This window comes from Triturus cristatus, chromosome 8 (assembly GCF_964204655.1).
Source record: "Triturus cristatus chromosome 8, aTriCri1.1, whole genome shotgun sequence".
Classification (NCBI taxonomy): Eukaryota; Metazoa; Chordata; class Amphibia; order Caudata; family Salamandridae; genus Triturus; species Triturus cristatus.
In genome coordinates, this window is record NC_140591.1 from 1,178,862,061 (window position 1) to 1,178,884,210 (window position 22,150).

Below are 22,150 nucleotides of genomic sequence, written 5' to 3' on the forward strand. Positions count from 1 at the left end.
ATATATATATATATATATATCCATTATTCCTTATTGAAAAGAATATGATTCAGGACACTCCGCAGTGCTCAAATGCTGTTTATTGCAAACATGACTTGATAGCCTCGGACCGACGCGTTTCGCCTTTCTCACTGTGAGAAAGCCGTAAAGGTGAAACGCGTCGGTCCGAGGCTATTGTGTCTGCAATAAACCGCATTTGAGCACTGCAGAGTGTCCTGAATCATATTCTTTTCAATAAGGAATAATTGAGGTAATTTTAAGGATATCCGGGATCCGTTCAGGACCGCCGCGAGTTTGAGCCCCGTACTACCGGACTCTGTGAGCAGGATATATATATATATAGATATATATATAGAGAGAGAGAGAAAGCGCACACTATAGAGAGAGAGAGGAAGAGTTCCATAGAGAAATTATTTAATTAAAATAGCCTTTTTGGGAAACCATGCTTTTTTTTGCAACTGTAGTAAAAAGTGGTATGTTTCTTCAGTTTAAAAACGTAATTACCTAATAGGGATTTTATATTTTATATGCAGTACACTAATCTTTTTCATTGTTAATGTTTATTCAATTGCGGATTCAATGTACTTTCTAATTTCTAATTACAATTACATAATATTCTTTAGTTATTCAAGTTTTATTTATTTTAATGCAATTCAATTTTTTTATCTAATTGCATTTTCTAAAAATTATCTTTCCTTCAGTATGTTTCCTTTAAATTTGGATTTATTTCTATTTCCTTGAAATTGTATTTTCTTTGCATTGGTTTTCAATGATGTAGTTTCCTCCAATGTGGATTCTCAGTTTTCATTTTACCATTAATTGCCCTATATTACCACCCAATACCCAGCCTCCTCCTTATGCGCCTCACTTTCTCCCACTTTGCCTGCCTTTCACCATCCACTACATCAGTGAACTAATGTGTCTAATTGTCCAGACATGTTGAGGGCTCAACTACGTCACAGAGATGTTTGAGGAAAAACGGTTACGTCAGCTATTTTTTAGCCAAGGTTTTAAAGCGACCCCATCCCACTCACAACGTGTGCCTCTAACCCAGGTAATGAGCACATATAATGCTTACCGGTAGCGCTGTAGAAATGATCCTTTAAATATAGCACTCATCATGGTTTCAATTTCCTGCTGCTTCTGCTGAAGCTGAGAAAGATAACAATAAGAGTGTTTATTAAAACCCACCTCAGGAGCAACAGACTCGCAAAGAATAATAATAGTACCAACAACAGTTGCTTTCCTAAAGGGCTCGTAATGCACTTCTGCAGTTTCCAAGGGCTGTAAACAACAATGGGTACTATAGCCCATGGTAATCTTATGCAGTTCATTGATACTGGAAAGGTAGGAGGCCAAAATTGCATTGCTGCAGTTCTGCAGCTTATAGCAGATGGAAACGACGAGTATTTGGCTCACTAGGCCATCCTGCCTGTATTCAGTGAATGCCACATCGGACACAATTCCGAGTTGCACTGCTCAGGGATCTGCTGGGACTGGAATCTCTGATTTGAGCAGGCAATCCTATTCCCCCATATGCACTCGCATAGTACATGGCTGCAAAGTGGACTGGCAGGTGGGTCCCAGAGTAAACGTAGCTCTCCCCACATGTTATTCTCAAATTCTAGCCCTGTTTCCAAACAGGGTGCCCCTGTTTTCAGGAGGAGGAACCTGTGCGTGGAACCACATGGTAAATACTCGGGGGTGATTGGGATGGCAGTCGGACGCATAGTTGCGGAACCGGGACAGGCGACAGGTATTCGGCTGTCAGGCCAGCCAAATTAAGATCAGTCGGAAATATGTCTCCAAGCATTGAGGTTGGTGCTGTGGCCCGGAAAAGGGCTGCAGCACAAGCTCCAATGCCAAGAGGCATGTTTGTAAACATCCCTGCACCATGTGGCAGACACCATGCAAGGCTTGCCACACGATGCAGGGATGTTTAGGAGGGCACCACACGGAGGGCCAAGGGGGATAGGGGCCCTGCTAGGGGCCCAGTCATAGCCTTTCCGCCAGCCTTTTCAAGACGGAAGAACCAACGTGAAATGGCTGGCGGAAAGGTGGATTGTAATCTTCGCAGCGGTGCCTGAGAAGGCACCACCACCATTGTGGTGAATGCGATCCAACCGACCGCCGACGGGTTTCTTGAGCCCGTCAAAAGCTGTCGGTCTGTCCCTGGGGCAATGCGGTCCAGCTGACCGCTTCATATTGCGGCAGTCTGAGTGCGGTTGTAGATGTCGGTGGAGCCGACATCGACAGCACGTCGGTGTCAGTCCCTCCGACATCGTAATCGGCCCCTCGGTGCGGGTCTGCACCAAGTGAATCGGAATCAGGAGGTACTGTCTTCCACTGAGATACCACTCTGCCTGACTCATAGTAGAGTCTGCAGTGTCTCAGAGCTACGAGACATTGCTCTTTTTGTGTTTTTGTACCTCGAATTTTCCCCCAAAACTTTAAGTAAGTTTTTAAGTGTACTGGAGAGATAGTGCTTCAAGAAAAACTAAAGCTATTGATACGCCTACGCAAGCAAAACATTGAAAAAGACATACTCATTGAGTTCGACATATGAAGCCCTTCCCCGAATAAACACAAAAGGCAAACCAAACAGTGAGGTTATCTTACGAGCATGAAGTTAAGTCTACTTCATATAATGGAGAAAGCCATTTAGCACTGTCATTCTTGTACTGTATCATCTGTGTATATTGAGGTGGCCATTATTATTAGGTCTGATTTGAAAGTGCAGCTGTTTGTTCACATGTTGTTACCAATTACCAAAATATACATTGTAAACTAGTTCATTGTTCCCCTCTCCCAACATCTCACCCCATTGAGTATTTTACTACTTGAGACAAGATATTAAGCCAAGATTAATCGGGTATGTGCACACCAAGTTCAGATTCTCATGTTCCAATTTATGTTGGCTTTGGTGACTAATGTTTCTGCCTAGCGGCCCTAAGGTAGTGTCCATGGTACATCACTCCGTAAAGGACACTAGTTCAAGGATAATGATGTCCAATTGAAAAGCTGCAGGGAGGCCCCCCTGTAGTCAGACATTCATTAAAGGGTGGTCTCCACAAGTAACCTACATCATGGGGTGTGCTCCGATTACACAAGTCCTTTACAAAGTGACAACTATTACAAACAGTAAGCATATGGAAACTTTCTTTCCATGTTGCATGAATATAATACATGGAGATTGTCCTGTGGTAGTAAGGGGTCCAGGTCCTGATGAATGCTGCGGACCCTATCTTAGGGCCACTAGGCAGACACATGTTGATCATCTGGGTGTTGAAGCACTAGTTCTCCTTAGAAACCAGCACACTTGTTTTTAATCATCTCTCTGGTACCCAAGATATAAAATTGTGGATTTGGGATATTCAGGAGATTTTTTCATTTTTGCTTGTGGGATCACTTTGTCTCTAGTTTTGAGTTCTTGTCAAGTATTTGCCTGACTCAAGTAAGCCCGTTTATCAGCGCAACTATGTCTGGTAAGCGAGGGAACTTGATGATGAAGCACGACACCTGGATAGGTGAGTGAGGACTTACCTCACAAAGTTTTGGTATTTTCGTATTATCTAACAGTGACTAACAGATTTGATTTGTTGTTATCGATCCCACCCCAGGGTTTGGTTTACTATTGATATATAGATGTGTTGGGTAGCGCAATCCCAGATACCCTGATTCCTCCAGCCCCTTCCCTGCTATTCTGAGGGCTCTTTCTGTTCTGGCATTGAGCTGCAAACAAAGCAGATCTCCAGCTCGCCCCATCGCTATAAGTTGTTGAAAGTGCATCCTTGGAAGGGCAGTATATTAGCCTCATCTGTGTTTTGCTGAAGCAGTAATGTTGCTCCCTAGGTAGAGCAAGAGCGTTTGTGTAATGTGAAGTCCACTGGTATACAACTCTACTTTCACCACTGTTGCAGAACTGGACATGGGAGAAAATAAACAGATGGCACTAGAAAGGAGTTTCCAATGACCTAGGGCTACGTTTGTTCAATTGATGTTAGTTGCACCAGTGGTTGGAACTCATTTATAAGCCGTAAGTCCTATATTTCCCTCATGGGGGAACAAATACTGACAAATTACATTTTGTAGTGTCATTTTCTGCCTTGGTCTGTTTTAACAGTCTGAATGCATATAAATGCAGTTTCAGGACATGCAATAAAAATACCCCTTTTAAACCTCCAACCCTAGAGAGAGCGCGGTATGCCCAACGCTCAGGACAGCACTTACCAACAGGTTGCCAGTTCACAGTATGGATCTGGGAAAGAGCACCGTCTGCAGATTAGGAAAAATGTGTATCCATATGTTCATGCAGTTCGAACTTGTATATATATATATATATATATGCTTCATTATACAAATTCTTTATCAATAGGGTGAGCGCTGCAAGGAAATGCAGTGAGCTTAGTTGCACTACTGACAGTGGTTCCAGTATAAAAATGTGCACACATGTTGGCAAACATGTCAATTTTGAAGCTAACTATAATGCTCCCAGAATGCTCTACGATGAAATGCAAATTCTCACAGAAGCCGGAAAGCAAGACTGGTGATTCTTTGCTTTCAAAATAAAATGTACGCAGAAAATAGCAATTAGATAAAAAACATTTGCTAAACCAAGCAATTTTAGGTACCATTTCTTTGAGGCAACCTTTAGTAAAATGTATTTTATACATACTAATATTTCCCAAAAACATTAAGGATGGAGAGTTTGTGTAAAACAAGTTTTGGCAAGGTTATGGGAAACACGAAGCTAAACAAGCATGGGCAAAGACAATTGGTCTGGCAGTAGTTGCCAGCCTTTTGGTTTTGTCAATGTGTGCTTTGTTTTGTCACAGGTATTGTGAAACATTATTGTTGTCGGAACTGCCGGGCCCTCATCAATGTGATAAAAACACTGGCTAAAAGCAAAAATGTTTTTGGTCTCAAAAAGCACTGATTGCCACAGTAGCCCCTGGAATTGATGGAAACGACTTAGTGTGCTGGTGTGCTCCATGTGAAAGAATGGCACCATTCACAGTGAAGATATATGTACACATTTAGCAAAAACAAAAGGCTTTGGCTAATGGCAGATGTAATTAGGGGCCCAATTATTGAAGAAAGTCACAAAAGTGAAAAAAAAAGAGAGGAAAAAAAAAAGAAAGAAAAATAATAAAAAAGTTTCTTCTCTATTAAAGATATAGCACAATTCGCACATATGGAACCACGTTTTGTTATTTGTGCACTCACTCCGGGGGGTGGGGTTGGGTAAGGGGTACCATAAACCGGTTTCCGGTTGGTCCTTACAAGGGTTCCTCAGGGGGCGGGGGGGGTGAGGTTAGGTCACAGGGGTGTAGGGGATCGGTTAAGGGTGTGGGTTGGTGTTATTGGAAAAATTTCCTCATTTTCAGTCTGGTCTCAGATTCAGTGGTGTAAATTTATATGTAGTCACGTTTTTTCTTTTTGTGTTGGACAGGATGATTACTTTAGGAGTATGTTTAGGTTCCTGGTTCTTGAGCTTAAATTTCACCTTACTCTCTCTAATGTGAATTTGTCCCATGAGTAATCTTAGGATTCTCTCTTGGAATGTCAATGGTCTGCGCACCAAACCAAGGGCTAATAGAATTTTACAGTATCTTCGCGATATTGATGCGCAGATCATTGTACTCCAGGAGACTCATCTCATTGAGGAGGAGATGCTCGATTTGGTGAAAAGGAATAGGTGGATCGATCTTTCGGTATCCACCTCCCAGTCGCTTAATACGAGGGGTGTTTCTATCCTGTTTAAAAAATCCATCAATACAAGAATTTTAACTCAGCAGGTCGACCAGGGAGGTAGGTGGGCGATCACCTTGGTGGTTATTGGTGGGGTAAAACTAACATTGGCAGGTTTTTATGGTCCTAACCTGGACGATTCATCTCCCTTAGAGTCTCTCTTTTCAAGTCTGTTGCACTTTCCAGATCCCATAATTCTTACAGGGGATTTTAATATAGTGCTGGATCCAATGTTAGATAAGACCCCCCGTAGTAGACAGTTGACCCCCTCTAAAGCTAGAGCTTTTTTATTGAGTTCCATTAAGCAATATGGGTTCACCGACATTTGGCGGGCAAGAGCAGGTACAAAACCAGGTTTTTCATTTCACAATTATAAGTACCACCATCAATCTAGAATTGATTACTTCCTGATAAGTCACGCCTTGGTTGATTCTGTTAAAGATATTTCTTACTATCCATCACACCTTTCAGATCATTCTGCTGTTCTTCTTGAGATAGTCGGGGTTATTAAACCTCTTACTACTTCCTGGTCATTTGACAGATCTCTACTCTCTTGTCCCCAAGATGTCCTGTCTATTAGAGCTGACACTCTTGAGTTTATGCGTATCAATTTTGGATCCGTAGACCCTCCGGTCGTTTGGGACGCATTCAAGTGTTGTCTTCGAGGATTAATTAAAAATAAGGTAGTATATCGAAGGAGGCAATACACGCAGAAGATATCATCCATTGAAGCTGCACTTCTTCAAGTGCAAGCGGAAATTAATTTTACTAGTCAAGACTCTACAGATAGATGTCTTGCTCTCCATGAGAAACTTGCTTCCCTTAAAGCTGATCTGGCATCTGTATTAAACGTACGTATTTTGCATAAATGGGAAGCGAGTAAATTATCGCACTTTGAATATGGAGAAGGGGCAGGCAAGCTGCTGGCCTGGAAAACCAAATCTGATAGGGCGCGTAATATAATAACCGCTGTAACATCTCCCCAGGGCACCGTCTTCTCGGATTTGGAGATTAGAACCACTTTTAAAAACTTCTTCCAGAACATCTATCAGGAGGATAATAACATAGACTCATCAGCTATTGAGAGTTGGTTAGCGGGTATTTCTCTTCCGAGATTATCGGATCTGCAATCTGAAATACTGGAAAGGGAGATAACCAGGGAAGAGGTAGAGGAGGCTGTGCGAGCTGCCAAGGCAGGGAAAGCTGCTGGTCCGGATGGTTTACCGGTAGAGCTATATAAGATCCTAGTTGAAGAAATTTCTCCTTCTCTTACATTATTGTTTAATCAAATCTTAGTAGGAGGGGTTACACCACCAGCAACTTGGAATGACGCTTCCATTACCCTTATATTAAAACCTGGCAAACCCCCTACCGATTGTGGCTCTTACCGCCCTATATCTATATTAAATGCTGATTATAAAATGTTTGCATCTCTGTTGGCAAGAAGGCTGGGTCAAGTCATTCCAACATTAGTACATCCCAACCAAAAGGGTTTCATTGCAGGCCGTCAGCTCTTCGAGCTAACATACGACCTAATAGGGGCTATCGACATGGCCACTTTGAGTGCAGCTCCACTGGCCATTTTAACACTCGACGCGACTAAGGCCTTCGACAGGGTCAATTGGTTGTACCTGTCGGGGGCCTTGACCAAGTTTGGTCTGGGAGGAAATTTTCGAAGGGCTGTACGTTTGCTATACAATCGCCCAACAGCTCGGGTACTTGTTAACGGAGGTCTTTCTGATGCATTTGTTATCTCCAGAGGGACCCGTCAGGGTTGTCCTCTTTCCCCCCTCCTGTTTGATCTCTATATTGAGCCTCTCGCTCAAAAAATACGCGAAGAACACTCCATTATACCTTTCGCATGTAGGGGATGGGAGAAGAAGGTTGCGTTATATGCGGATGATCTCATGGTTATGACCTCTGACATCGATTCTGCCTTCCCGGCTGTCATCGGGCTGGCGGTGGAATTTGGAAATGTTTCTGGTTATGAGGTAAACGCAGCCAAAACAGAAACATTGGTGTGGAACGATGTCGGTAGCAGCTGTGGTAATGGCTCAAATAAGACTCTTCGCTATTTGGGCTTAAACATTACTAAGGATATCTCTCAGATCGCCCCTACCAACTTTGCTAGAATTGCAAAAGAATGTCGCAAATTGATGAGAGCTTGGCTTCACCTTCCCCTTACTGTAATTGGTAGAGTTAACCTGGTGAAAATGTCTATTCTCCCTAGGGTTTCTTTCTTGTTTAATACAATTCCTCTTTACTTTGAACCCGTTTTGTTGGCTAAACTCCAGAGCGAGATAAGCTCTTTTATTTGGTGTAATAAAAACCCAAGGATAGCCTGGAAAAAGATAAGGCGTCGGAGAGAGAAGGGGGGCTTGGCCGGTCCTGACCTACAGGTTTATCTCTGGGCATTCCAGCTTTCCCACTCACGTATGCTTTTAAAAACACCTTCTGGCGTCGGGATCGGCAATTTGTTTGCCACTCTGTTGAAGTGCGAAGGAGTTGGGCAGTCTGGTTTTCTGTTTAAATTCGGAGATCCCAAATTCTTCAAAAAGGTCAAGTTGAAGATCCTACAGGGTCTGGCAAGAACTTGGGCAAAAATAAAATCCCGAATTAACTTGGGGTATTATTCTAGCAGAGCTCCTCTATGGGACCTCCCTGAGGCGCCAACCTGGCTAAATGACGCACTGGCTTTACCACTCAGGGAATCTGGGTTGGTTGTTTGGGGGGATCTCTTTGTGGAAGGGACTTTGCTCCCCTGGGAGGACCTAGTTCGTAAAGTTGGGCCCAATCTTTCGAGATTTAAATATCTACAAATAGCAAGTTGGGCCCAAGCGGTAAGAATGCGACCTACGCGTTCTATTAAGTTCATTCTAGGGGGAGGAAGTCAGCTGGAAACCCTCTTAGTTGATCAGCCTGCTGTAAAAAAAGAGGTCTCGCTATGGTACTCCTTAATAATGGATGAAATGGACGGTGATTTTCTTCTCCCGGAACAGCTGTGGAGTGCCCTGGTACCGACCCCCAATCTTGTAGATCTTTGGTTGTTTTCCTGTAAACTGCTGTGGGAATTAGTGAAACCAGCTAGGCTACGCAGGAATCACTTGTTTACATTACATAGGGCTTACTACTCTCCACATAGACTTTCGAAATTCGCGGCTGGTGGTCTGGTGGCTTGTCCGAGATGTGGACTTATGGAGGCTACTGATGCTCACATGTTTTTTGAATGCCCTCACTTAACTCCATTTTGGGACGCAATTGGTAGCAAACTCTCGGCCTGGCTAGGTCGTCCGCTATTAATAGATCTGAAGCTAGTAATTTTTGGAACATCAGATTGCACACGATCAACGGCTGGTAGTCTTCTATTCTACGCAATGTTGGTGGCTCGTAGAGAAATCTGTAAACGTTGGAAAGAGCCCACTGTACCATCTTTCTTTGAGTGGCGTAGATCCCTGCTGCAGTTCTCTATATTAGATATTGCCAGGGCTGGTAATCGTGACAGGAGAAACTTTTGGAGGTTACTGGATGGCCTGGTTTGAATTTGTTGTGCTGGCTGGGGTTTTTTTTTTTTTTTTTTTTTTCCCCCCAGCTCCGATGATTATCCTGCCTTGGTACTATCTTGCTGTTCTTCTCTTTTTCCGATGGTCCAGGCTCGTAGGTCTCTACGGTAACAGCACATATAACCTTAAAGTTGGTTAACTTCTGTCTGTTGACTAGTAAGGGTTGGGCTGCTGGGGTGACCATGGCAGCTGTAGGGCTCCTGTATTTGACTTGTCACCTACTGCCCTTCCAGCATCAGCTGTGACAGCGCATTGGTACACTCGCAACTTTCGCCACCCATACAGTTGGCTCTCAGTAGTCTGGAACCATGGCAGTAAATGAGGAACAAAAAAAAAAAAAAAAAAAAAAAAAAAAAAAAGTGAACCCATGGTATATGTTCCCACATTAGTGAACTGCATTTTTGCATGAGCAACTATGCATGTGTATGTTTGCTCATGAGAGAATTTGCTGAGCGTTTGCAAGTTACCTTTCCAAACAAACCATTTTAACCCACTCTCAATTTTTTTTCTTTACTTCTCCCCTTGAGAGGAATGCATATTCAGCATGTCCCAGTGTGGGAAAAGATAACAGAAGAGTTGGTAAAAACCCTTAAACATGCAAGTTTGTAGGTGTGTAGACACAAAAAGGATATTCCACCCATGGAACTCCCACTTCTCGCTACTTCTAGCGACAGTATGTAGATTTGCAGAAAGTTGAAAAATCAGGGCATTGCTATACTACAAACACTGCTACAGTATGAGTCCTGGAATAATCAAAGAGGCTATTTTCAGAGCTCTGATTCAATGAGAACGCTGGCATAATTTGTCACATCACTGCATGGGACCAAAAGAGCAAGTGGATTTTTTTTTACAAGACAAATAGATTTATGAAGCTGTTTAGATGTTTTGCAAGAACAGACTTGACCTATTGGCTTCACTAGTGATTTGAAAAAAACAAAACAAAAGGGGATTATTTCCTGTATAGAAAATACATAGGAGCTAAAGAATTGAACTTGGCAAAAAGCACACTCATCAAGTGTACTTGTCAAATGTAAAACAGCCCCTCCTGCATTCCAATGGAAGCCCTCTCTGAAAGATGTAATGATACACCAAACAGCCAATAGTGTGAGGTGAGAAACTAATATTCCCTGGGTGGAGCCAAAGCTCACTCTATGTATATTTTGGTAATTGGTAACAATATTTCACTACACAGCTCCACTATCAAGCCAGACCTCATAATGGAAACCATCTCAAGTCCAACTGTACCAGCACCATATGCTAACTTGTGTACATCTCTACGCCACAGGCTGAGAAATGCATATCCCGCATTGCTCAGAGTTTAGATCTTTATTTCACCCATCAAGGAAGTGACTTCATTTTGTCATTATCAATGATTTTCCCTTTAATGGCGATGTTGCTGGAAATGTTTAGCAAACCAGCTACAGAGTCACATATGCAGTGTTAGTTGCACCATGTTTTAGCTAAAGACAAATCAGGGTGTTGACGCCCACTACCCACATTTTATACCATTAAACAACATTTGCCTCATGGGCAAAAAAGATGCCTCAGCACATCAATCCTAAAGCATTATGGGGCATATGTATCAAATTCTGTTTTTGCGATTCTCAAATAGCGATTTTTAGGGAATCGCTATTTGAGAATCACAAAACGGGATGTAATAAAAAATTCGTAAATGTTTTGCGATTCCTTGGCATTCCTTAATTGCGATTAGCAAATTGCTAATCATAATTAAGGAATACCTTCTCATTCATTCATATGGGCTAGGAGGTCCATAGGAATGAATGGGAAGACATTCTCATTTTGCGATTCGCAATTTGAGAATCGCAAACTGAGAATGCAATTTCAACGGTGCCAGGGTGTCAAAAGGACACCCTGTTGCACCCCTGAAAAATGTATGTGTGCACATGTGGCGCACATACATGCCCTAAGGGCATGTCTGTGCGTCACATGGCACTTTGAAAAATGCCAAAAAGTGCATTTTTCAAAGAAATCTCTAATTACCACCGACTTGAAGTTGGTGGTAATTTGCGATGCCTTACGGTCAAATTGCACTTTTTCTAGGCTTCATACATTGCATTTAAGGAATCACAATTTGCGATTCCTTAAATGCAATCGCAAAATAGAGAATCGCAAATTTAGCGAATCTCTAATTTGCAATGCTTTTCAATCAATCAATCACAGCATTTGTATAGCGCGCTACTCACCCGAAAGGGTCTCAAGGCGCTTGGGGGAAGGGGTCCGCTACTGCTCGAACAGCCAGGTCTTGAGTTGTCTCCTGAAGGCGAGGTGGTCCTGGGTCAGCCGGAGGTGGAAGGGGAGGGAGTTCCATGTCTTGGCCGCCAGGTAGGAGAAGGATCTGCCTCCGGCGGTGGCTCTTCGGATGCGTGGTATGGTTGCGAGGGCGAGGCTGGTAGACCGTAGCTGGCGGGTGGGTGTGTAGAAGGTCAGGCGGTCGTTGAGGTACTTGGGGCCCAGGTCGTGGAGAGACTTGTGTGCGTGGGTGAGGAGCCTGAACGTGATCCTCTTGTCAACGGGGAGCCAGTGCAGGTCCCTCAGGTGGCCGGAGATGTGGCTGCGTCGGGGGATGTCCAGAATGAGTCGGGCGGAGGCGTTCTGGATGCGTTGGAGTCTTTTCTGTAGCTTGGCGGTGGTTCCGGCGTAGAGGGTGTTTCCGTAGTACAGTCGGCTGGTGACGAGGGCCTGGGTGACCGTTTTCCTGGTTTCGGTCGGGATCCATCGGAAGATCTTGCGAAGCGTTGACTTGTCTGGTCATTGAGAGGGAGGAGTCCAGGATGAAGCCCAGGTTGCGTGCGTGGTCCGTTGGCTTGGGGGCGGTGCCCAGGGCTGGCGGCCACCAGGAGTCGTTCCAGGCGGAGGGTGATGGTCCCAGGATGAGGACTTTCGTCTTGTCTGAGTTCAGTTTCAGGCGACTGTTCTTCATCCACTCGGCGACGTCTTTCATCCCTTCGTGTAGGCTGGTTCTGGCGGTGTCGGGGTCTCTGGTGAGGGAGAGGATCAGTTGGGTGTCGTCGGCGTAGGAGATGATGTTGAGGTTGTGTTGGCGTGCGATGGCGGCTAGAGGTCTCATGTAGATGTTAAAGAGGGTGGGGCTGAGTGATGAACCTTGCGGGACTCCACAGATGACTTCGGTGGCCTCGGATCGAAACGGGGGGAGGTGGACTCTCTGTGTTCTTCCGGCGAGGAATGAGATGATCCACTTCAGTGCCTTCTCTTGGATGCCGGTGTTGTCGAGGCGTTGGACTAGGGTGCGGTGGCAGACAGTGTCGAATGCTGCGGAGAGGTCCAGGAGGATGAGTGCCGCTGTTTCCCCGTTGTCGAGCAGGGCTCAGATGTTGTCGGTTGCTGCGATGAGGGCAGTCTCGGTGCTGTGGTTGGCTCTGAAGCCGGACTGCGGGGGGGTCGAGGGATCGGTTCGTCTCGAGGAAGGCGGCAAGCTGTTTGTTAACTATCTTCTCGATGACTTTGGCTGGAAAAGGGAGGAGCGAGATGGGTCGGAAGTTTTTGAGGTCGGTGGGGTCCGCTGTTGGTTTCTTCAGTAGGGCGCTGAGCTCGGCATGCTTCCAGCTCTCCGGGAAGGTGGCGGTGTAGAAGGAGGTGTTGATGATGTCCCGGAGTTGGGGTGCGATGGTGGAGTCGGCCTTTTTGAAGACGTGGTGGGGGCAGGGGTCGGTAGGAGAGCCGGGATGATACATCCCAAAAGGCCTTTTCCTGTTCGCAAACGGGCAGATTCTGAGAATCTGCCCGTTTGCGAACGGGAAAAGGACTTGATACATATGCCCCTTTCTTCCCCCAACATATTAGGCTTTCTCTATATTAGTTTAGGCAGTCCAGGTCTGCATGGCCAGGCAAAGGTGCAAGTGCAGCACTAGATTACAGACGTCATCAGGAATGTAAGTACTCATTTTGGAGTCAACATCTGAGGAAGACCCACTGTTCATTCCCTACTAAAGATTCAGCTAGAATCTGGTGACATGATTGGCACATACTGGTTTTGAACTTTAACTGTTGATCAACAGGGAAAAAAGCTCAACAAATGACCGCTAATGTGTGTGACCTAAACAGGAGGCTCCAACAACATGGGATTCTACAGTTTTGATTGCTGGAGTTAGGGTTGTAAATAAAGCAAATGTTTACTAGTCCACTATTGCTTAATCTAGCTTAAAGCTGTGGTGTTAATATAAAATGTATACAAATAGCCAACTCAGTGCCTATCTATATTGTGCATCAACAGGATTTTTGTGTCCATGTGCCACCAATAACTATTCAGGATCCATTAAGAGTGCCAATCTTATTAGTTATGCCCAATTTTTCCCACAAAAACCCATAGACACATGTATGTGAAAAAATGCTATCATGATCAGTGAACTAAAAGTCATGGGAAGTGTTTTCCAGTCTCTGGCCATTTGGGATGTAGATGATTCCCTCTCTTTGAGAAGGATCATGTGCGAGTCTGCGGCAATAAAGTCGGTAGATTTGACCTGACAAAATGTAATGAAAGTCGAGGTAGTTAAAGCACTTGTTTACTGGATGCATTATATACAGCAAAACCCATAATTGCGACCCCTGCGCGAACTGGGGTTTATGTAGGAGTCGGAAAACAGTAACCCACTCGTTATCAGCCTCTAAGTAGAAGGTGAACTAGATTAAGGAAATTCATTGGGAGAGCGTCCACACCGTTGTGTTTGCACTGTGCGGAGGTCATTGGGTCTTTATACACACACTTTGGGAATGCCCACCGTATACAGGCTCACTGGAAGACGATTATTCAGGAACTCTCAGACTTAATGGATGATTCGCTCCCGCTAGACCCGAGGTTTGTGTTGTTGGGGATTACGAACAATGTTAATGTCCTACGCTTCAAGCTCCTTTTTAGTGAGCGTACTGGGACTTGCGGTGGCAAAAAGAGATGTGGCTAAGAACTGGGGTGTGCTAGAGGTGGCCTCCATACACAAGCGGAAAAGGGGGATGGACCCCTACATGGCAGCAGAGAAGGTGACATACCACAGTAGAGGTTGTCGCTGTAAGTTCTGCAAGATTTGAGGATGGCGAGAACCTACTATGGGCTAGGTTCTACGGATGGCTGTCCAGGTCCAACACCTGGTCCGACCGCCAGTTAGACACGAACTGTTTCAGGGTGTATGCCTGGGCCCGAAATGTACTCTCTTACTGAATTGCATGTCTGGTTGCACTAAGATTTATTCCGCACAGATTACTGTGACTATATTTACCATCAACATGCATCAGAGAGCAATGGTGCATGTTGCGCATGACTGTACTGCCTTTTCTGGTTACAAGCATAAAAATAAAAACATATTTTAAAAATGTACGCAAATTCGGACAAATTTGCTGCTTAACATCCCCTTTGACACCTTTGGGAGACTGATGTCCTGCATACCAACTAAGACTGAAGGCAATTTGATAGTAGTCTAGGACGCCAAATGATTGCACACAAATTTCATCTTAATAAACAATACTTGCACTTGGTTTGAGAATTATATTTTCATATTGCTTCTGAATTTCTAAGAACACAGTAAGCAAACATCATCAGGTAAAGTAATACTATCTGCTTTCGTAATGTTTTGCTTATCTTTTAGACATGATTTACTATTTAGTGCAATGGTTTTCAAACCTTTTACTGCTGCGTGCCCCTTGTGTAAAATAATTGCACAGGTGCCCCCTCAAAGTGACAATGTTTCACAATGCAAGCAAGTTAACAAAATTCAAGCAACACTGATTTGCAGTAGTTCTTTTCTACTTCGCATGCTAGATATATTAAAAGTTAAATATTCAAAGAGCCTTGTTAGTAGAGGTTCTGGCTTACTTCTCTTAAAGAATAAATCCTATATATGAAATTAAAAAATATATTTTAATCAAAAGAGCCAGAAAATGTAAGGGACTATAGAGGACATCAAAGAAATTTTGACAAAATGTCGATGTCCTCATTACTGATCCCCCCCCCCTCCATCAACGGGGCTGACAACAAAGGAGAGGGCTGCGGAAAACGTAGCCTAGAGTCTGCGGGCTGGCGCTGCACACAGGGCCCACAGGGGCCACGGGTGAATGGTTTACTCATTGAGAAAAGATTCTTAGCAAGACAGTAAATAAAGTGTGAAAAGGTTGCTGAAAAAGTAGTGTACCAGTACAGCACACCAATGCATGTGCCATTAGCCTGTCTTGCAGTAGTAACTTCATAAGACAAGCATTGGCATAGCCGATAGGTCTCGCCTTTGGGACCTTATAAGTGTTTAGCCATGCAACAGTTGTCCACGATAGGGGGCCCATTAGTTCAACATAAATGCAGCACCAAGGATGCTTTGTTTAAGGAGACATATTGTAGCAGAATGATCGCTATCTGAAAAGGTCCCTGGGCAGGAGCACATTAAACAAACGCACATATACACGCTGGTCGTGGCATGCAGGTGTGTGGCACGTCATGCCTGCACGTGTGAGGCTGGTTTGAACAGTCTAATAATATAAAGCAAAACATTCATGGAAGAGGAGCACGTCATTCGTCTTGATCACAATCACACTGTGTCAGTGGCCGGACCGGACTTGTTGCGATAAACGGAGGTGCACGTCTTTCTCGTTGCGGTGCCAAAAATCTCTCCGTGAAGACCGAGGGCTCGGCAAAGGGCCAGCGACCATCTATCATGCACCCGAAGAATACCGACTATACTGCATTTAACGGCGTATGTAGGCACTATAGGGACAGAGACAGATCCCCAGCTGCATCCCAGGACTTTCCAAGCCGACCTCAAGCTCCAGCTCACCGGGGAAATGGCCGGTGGAATGAAAGGCCAGCCTGCCCAGCCCCGCCGGCTCCGTCTGAACTGCATGGTGAACTCACTGTGGCTTGGGAGCCCGTCCCTCTTTACACAGTACCTCTAAATGAGGATGTTTTATCCACATTGCTGATCCTTTATTCGTATTAAACAAATACAGTGACTTGTGATTGTTGCGTTCGCTACGGTACAACGTAAATCTGGGAATATTTGCTGTCGGTACTATAGCGCTGGGAAGGAGAAGACTGGACTGGATTTCCGAAGGAAGCCAGCCGTGCCCACAAGGAAACACTAAGTGACACTGCCGGATCACAGCGGAAAAAAAACTGATGCCGAGAGCGAGCCGTATTTAAAGGTCTAGCGGTCTGTGGTATCAGAATCCAGCAGACCTGCTCCACTCGGGATCGGTGACAAAACACAGGGCCAAGGACAAAGAGGGAAAGGAATGTGTTCAACTCCAGCAAGGATAACAAGCGCGGTGAAAGCAAATCGCGCAGCAAATCGTGCCGCTAAATTATTAAATAAACAAGCCATGGCAGGCAGAACAAGTGCGGTGAAAGCAAATTGCGCAGCAAATCGTAATTAAATAAACAAGCGCGGTCCTCAGCGAGACCTAAAAAGTTGTTGCCATGCTATTGTGCCAATGAAAAAACAAAGTGTCCACCCAGCAATTAGAAGGCACTGTGTCCGGCCGCGGAGTAAAAAGCCTCCGGTACAATCAACAAAGTATGTTCAGCATAATGTCTGACAACAAACGACGCACCACAATGAAAATTAGAGGCAGAGCAGAGACACGACTTCTGAAACCGTATTGATTCCAAGAAACCTTCGCAGAGCAAGCAGCGCATGCGCACTGCAACGCCAGGCGAGACCTAAAAACTGAAGGGACCATATTTTCAGAAAGGCCTTTTTACTTTGCCTACAAGCATTCGAAAACCCGAAGTATGAGCCTAGTCGGTGCCTTCTATCATATGCCGCTGGTCTGACTCGATCTCAGCTCATTCATGCACGGGCCACAACATGTATGAAAACAGTGCATTCTGAGAAGCATATTATGCTAATACAGCTACCTTTGGGTATACATAGAAAGACGCTCATACACCTACTCAAGTGGAGTTGCTGCAGAAACAGATATGGAGTGCGAACTTCACTCGTATTGACCGAATACGTCTACATCTTGCCATTGAATGCTGTTGGTTAAAAGGTTCTCCATATTACAGAACAGCAAGTTGAAATTCCGGCTGAAAATGTCTGTTTTCTGTGCAATGCCAGCTACTATGAGACAAGTTAAAGTAGAATAATAAGCGCACATATGATCTGAATTAGATTTTGTGTTTGCCTGCAACACTAAAAATGCGAACGCTGAGAGCCAAGGGACAAATAACGAACACAGTGATCTCTCCTTCCAACATGGCGCCGAAGTACACGCCTGAGCTCCCCCCGGCTAAGCCAGGAATGCACTGACCATGCAGCTAACGCACACGGTGATCTGCGGTCCCTGAGTTTGAAAGCACGTTTGAGGCATTTTTATTTATAGTTTAAAAGCAAGCTTGCAGTTATCTTGACTAGTTTGCTTTTCAAGTGTGAGGGTGTGGTGTAATATATGGAGCTGTCGACTTTGGCACTGGGGAACCGAGTTCGAGTCTTGGCATCGGCTGTCCCCTTGCCTACAAAAAAACATGCCAATCGGAACAAATACAATAAAACAATGGCGAAACCAAAAAAAATGGCAAGCAACAAAGGACTGTCAAAGTTCTTGGTAAAAATGCAGGTATTTATGGCAGCCATGTTAGCATGTATATTTACTGCTCACACCAGAAGGAAAACATTTAGTTTTTCCTTCCACTTAAGAACTTTAAATGGAAGGAAAAACAAAATGTTTTACATCTGGTGTGAGCAGTAAATATATATGCTAACATGGCTGCCATAAATGTTATGTTATATATTTGTTAAGCGCAAACAGCTGCCCCAGCAACGGAGCGTCCCGGCGCTGACCTAACCAATACCAGAGGGGAGAGGGGAACCAGCAGAGGAATTAGATGACAGAGAAGAGATGGGTCTTAAGTGCTTTCCGGAAAGCGATCAGATTGGTTTGGGCACGGATGTGTGGCGGCAGTGAGTTCCATAGCTTAGCTCCTAGGACTTTGAAGGAACGTCCACCCTGTCTGCAGAGCTTAGTTCGGGGGACCATCACGAGGTGTTGTCCCAGAGAACGCAAGTTGCGCTGGGGCGTGTATGGTGTCAAAAGTGGGCGTAGGAGTTCAGGGCATTCGGATTTGAGAATTTTAAAAGCCGTGGTCAGGGTTTTAAATTGGATCCGAGATTCCACAGGCAGCCAGTGCAAATTGCGAATGGTGGTTCTGGCAGAGCACCTGCGTGGGAGACCAACCACAGCTCTGGCGGCCGAGTTCTGGATACGCTGCAGTCTTGCAAGTTCAGTTTTGTTTGCTCCTAAGAGCAAGACATTGGCATAATCTAGCCGGGCAAGAATCATGGCTTGCATGATGAGTTGACGGGTTTTGGAGTTAAAGAATCCAAGTATGGGGTAGAGGCTCCTCATGAGACCCACACACGTGGCTGCCACTTTCTTTGTGTGGGACTGAAAGTTAAGTGAGGGGTCGAGCCAGACTCCTAGGTTTTTGACGACTTCTTTTGGCACGGGAGTGGGGCCAAGCACAGCGGGCCACCAATGATTGTTCCAAATAACTGCATTTTTACCAAGAGCTTTGACAGTCCTTTGTTGCTTGCCATTTTTCAAGGTTGCACCAATGAAATTATCTGTGCAGCAATTTAAACATGTGTTACTCTCAATAAAGTTTGAATGAGCACTGAAGAAGGCAGAAGGCCGAAATGCATTTGCTCAGAATAAATCATGAATGTCCTGTGAGTGCTCCGTGCCTGTGTTTTGAGCTTTAATATTTTCACGTGATTCACTCTCACGTTACCAGGACAAAGCGCCCGTCCAGAGTTCAGCAGCTCGGGGAAAAAAATATATATATATATATGTGTGTGTGTGTGTGTGTGTGTGTGTGTGATGCAGACAAGCTATTGGGACAACAAAAAAGGAGAGAAGAGGACAAGGTGCTAAATGAAGGTCCAGTGGCTCGTGCTCCCGATGATTAGGCCAATATCCCACGAGAGTCACGGTTCCTATGAGAGAGAAGTAGCGAAAGAGACTACAGTCGTTCTAATACTATGATAGCGGGGGACAGTGTGCCCTGATCTTGGTGCCCTCACACACCCTGAAGGATGTCATGCTTCATCATTGGGCAGTACTCCTCATCGGGCCGCACTGCAATGCCCTTTGGGTCCCCCGGAGGGTCACTTTTCGGAGATGGTTTTAAGATAAAGCCATAAGGGTGCGTGAACGTGGCAGTGGTGTCCACAGAGACAGCATGAGGTCGGGTAGGTGAGCAGGTCCCTCTAACATACTTCTCTCTCATAGGAACAGTAACTCTCGTGGGATGTTGATAAGTTATTGTGTACATGCATTGTAGTGGTAAAATTGGAACAAACCAGTAATTAATGCTGTTCCCATACCGGGGTCCGGGCCCACGTGGGCTCGATAGCTATTAGACATAGGACAGTGTGTGCATAACAACACGGATATTATTTGCTAACTTAGAGTATAACCTCTAACTGTGTGACCCCGTGATTATGGGTAAACAGAACTGGATTATAGAACTGTGGAGGAATTACAATTTGACAAAATGTATATGCAAATTTCCTTTTACCACTTATTTCATATTAGGCCAACATGTGTCACGTACATGGTGTTTTTTTATTTTCAAAGTTTAATTATCAAATTATTTTTTACATTTAATATGGACAAGTGATTTTCTATGTCTATGATATTGATAGGGTCACCATGACAACCCTTCTTGTGTGCATGTATATAATGACTAACCTTAATGATGCCCGACTATGTGAGCAAGGTGGTACGTTCACCAAAACGCATCAGGTCCTCCTTTTGAATTAAAGTTTTGGTGTTGAATTATCTACGGTGTCGGCGCCTGCTTGGGAATTGGGAAGCGGGACTTTTTCAAGGAGGCAATGCAAAAGCTCCCCATTACAATATGAATGTCAGTTATCTAGCCTTTATTTGTTGCTTCGATCATCAACAGCAAAGGAATATAGCGTTAATTTTAGCTTGTTTGTACTCGTCGTTTCTTATAGCTACATAATAACACTAACAATGTTTTAAATGTTCAAATCCTTGACTAAACTTTCTGTGGCAAAAGTCCTACAATTTAGAGACTGAAAGAGTAGCCTCAAATCTATTTTATGTTAAAATGTGGTACAAACACATTGTACTCTGGTCTACTGTAGTTGGTTTCCATATTGTACAAATCTGAATTCTAACTGTTGGGAAAATACTGATATGGGTCTCAAGAGAAAAAATCAGTTCCTGGAAATACAACAGTAAGGAGACACTTTTGCTGAACTGGTACACCACATATTAATCAGACATTGCAATGTTGTTGAACCCCTACTCTTAGGAACTCTTATGAAATATATAAGTTGCTCTACATACATAGTAGTGTTTATACCCCCAGCTGTAAGTTCCTTTGCTTGCAATGTGTAGGGAATACTTTAATGGATGATGGGTCTGCTCTGGAACTGCCGGTAAGGTGAAGATCTTAAGAAGGTATAGTGAGAAGATTAAGTCCATGGGCAGATATCTTTTGGAGATAGGTGTAGGTGAAGGGATATACCTAGTTTTATCCATGTGGAGTAAAAAATACAATGCCCCTAAACCTGTCAATTTTCTACCTGTTGACAACCCACAGGTGAGCAGTAAGTGAAACTATCCCTGTAAACATGAATTTTAGTACCCCAAGAATAAAAACATCTAAAAATATTGTGAGCCTAAGTTTATGATTTTTTGAAAGAATTAGCTCTTGAGTAATGATAGAACTACAGAACATGGTCATGTTCTAAAAAACAAATGAAAAACGAAGGCTATAAAAAACACAAACCTCATCTTGTTTTTTCTTTAGCTGGTCTAGTTTGTGGCTGATCTTCTTTGTAGTTAATCTGGTTTTCTCTACCTCCTGTAGTCTTTGGTTGCTATCCATACTGGCATGCAGATTCAAAGTTGTTTTCACTAGGGCACTCAGCAGTTTCAATGCTGGAAAAGGACACATAACCAATACAATTAGTAGCAGGAAGATAAACTTCTCAAACACATGGGACGTAAATTTCTTTCAGAATGACAAATCTATAAATTCATCGGCTTTTAGAGGTAGAACAGATTTAGACATTATAAATCACACATTAAACAGAAAAATAAAAAAATTAAACCTGAAAGAGTAGATTCACTCTGTGTCACTTAAAGCATGCTTCAATGTTCTGTGTGGAGCACAACCCTTTAAGTTGTACTGTACTGAAAAATAAATCAGAACATTTCCTTTTGAGTGTGTTCCAGATGGGCTGAGCTTTCCCGTGCTCCCCAGACACCCCCTTTGAGGAATACCCCTAAGGTTCAGCTGCAGCTGACTGAGCTCCCACATGGTGCTGTGCTGCCAGTGCACGTGACCCCTCAGTGACACTCGAGTCTGAAACACAAGAGTCCCCGAAGCGACCAAGTCAGACGGGCTGCTTTAATGTACCCTGCTGCGACTTTCGGTTCTCTTCCCAAGAAAGGCAAACAATGCAATTAGGAAGTAATCTGCAGAGGGCACACTGCTGGCCTCTGAAAGTGAATGTGGATGTTTCGCAGACACCCCCCCCCCCGAACTTCTTCCTTTCAGATTTGCGCGTACTATTTTCACGCATGGAGACGGCTGCATGTTTCCATCAGAATGCAAATGGCAGGCTCTGCGCGTGTGACGTTAGGCTGCTTCTGTCAAGTATTTACACACAGGGGTCCACTTTGCTTCCATCACGGCAACTTAGTTAGCAGCCCCCCGAGAGCCACCATGAGAGGGGGGCTGTGATCTGAGAGGATATGCTCGGTTAAAGAACGCACTGCACAGACCTTGCAATTTTCTGTGAAATGAATTGAACTGTGGCGGCTGAGACATTCATATTTTT

At 44.2% G+C, this 22,150-nt stretch overlaps 1 protein-coding gene across 1 annotated transcript in view; it reads right to left on the bottom strand.

Moving 5' to 3' along the window:
- LOC146805567 (cohesin subunit SA-2-like) overlaps positions 1-22,150 on the bottom strand; it is a 627,511-nt gene that overhangs the window by 420,825 nt on the left and 184,536 nt on the right. Inside the window, exons 8-9 of the mRNA XM_085622843.1 lie at positions 21,094-21,245; positions 1,079-1,152 (exon numbers count right to left, since the gene is read on the bottom strand). Of these exons, the coding sequence (XP_085478969.1) occupies positions 1,079-1,152; positions 21,094-21,245 (226 nt within the window). The remainder of the gene's footprint in view (positions 1-1,078; positions 1,153-21,093; positions 21,246-22,150) is intronic.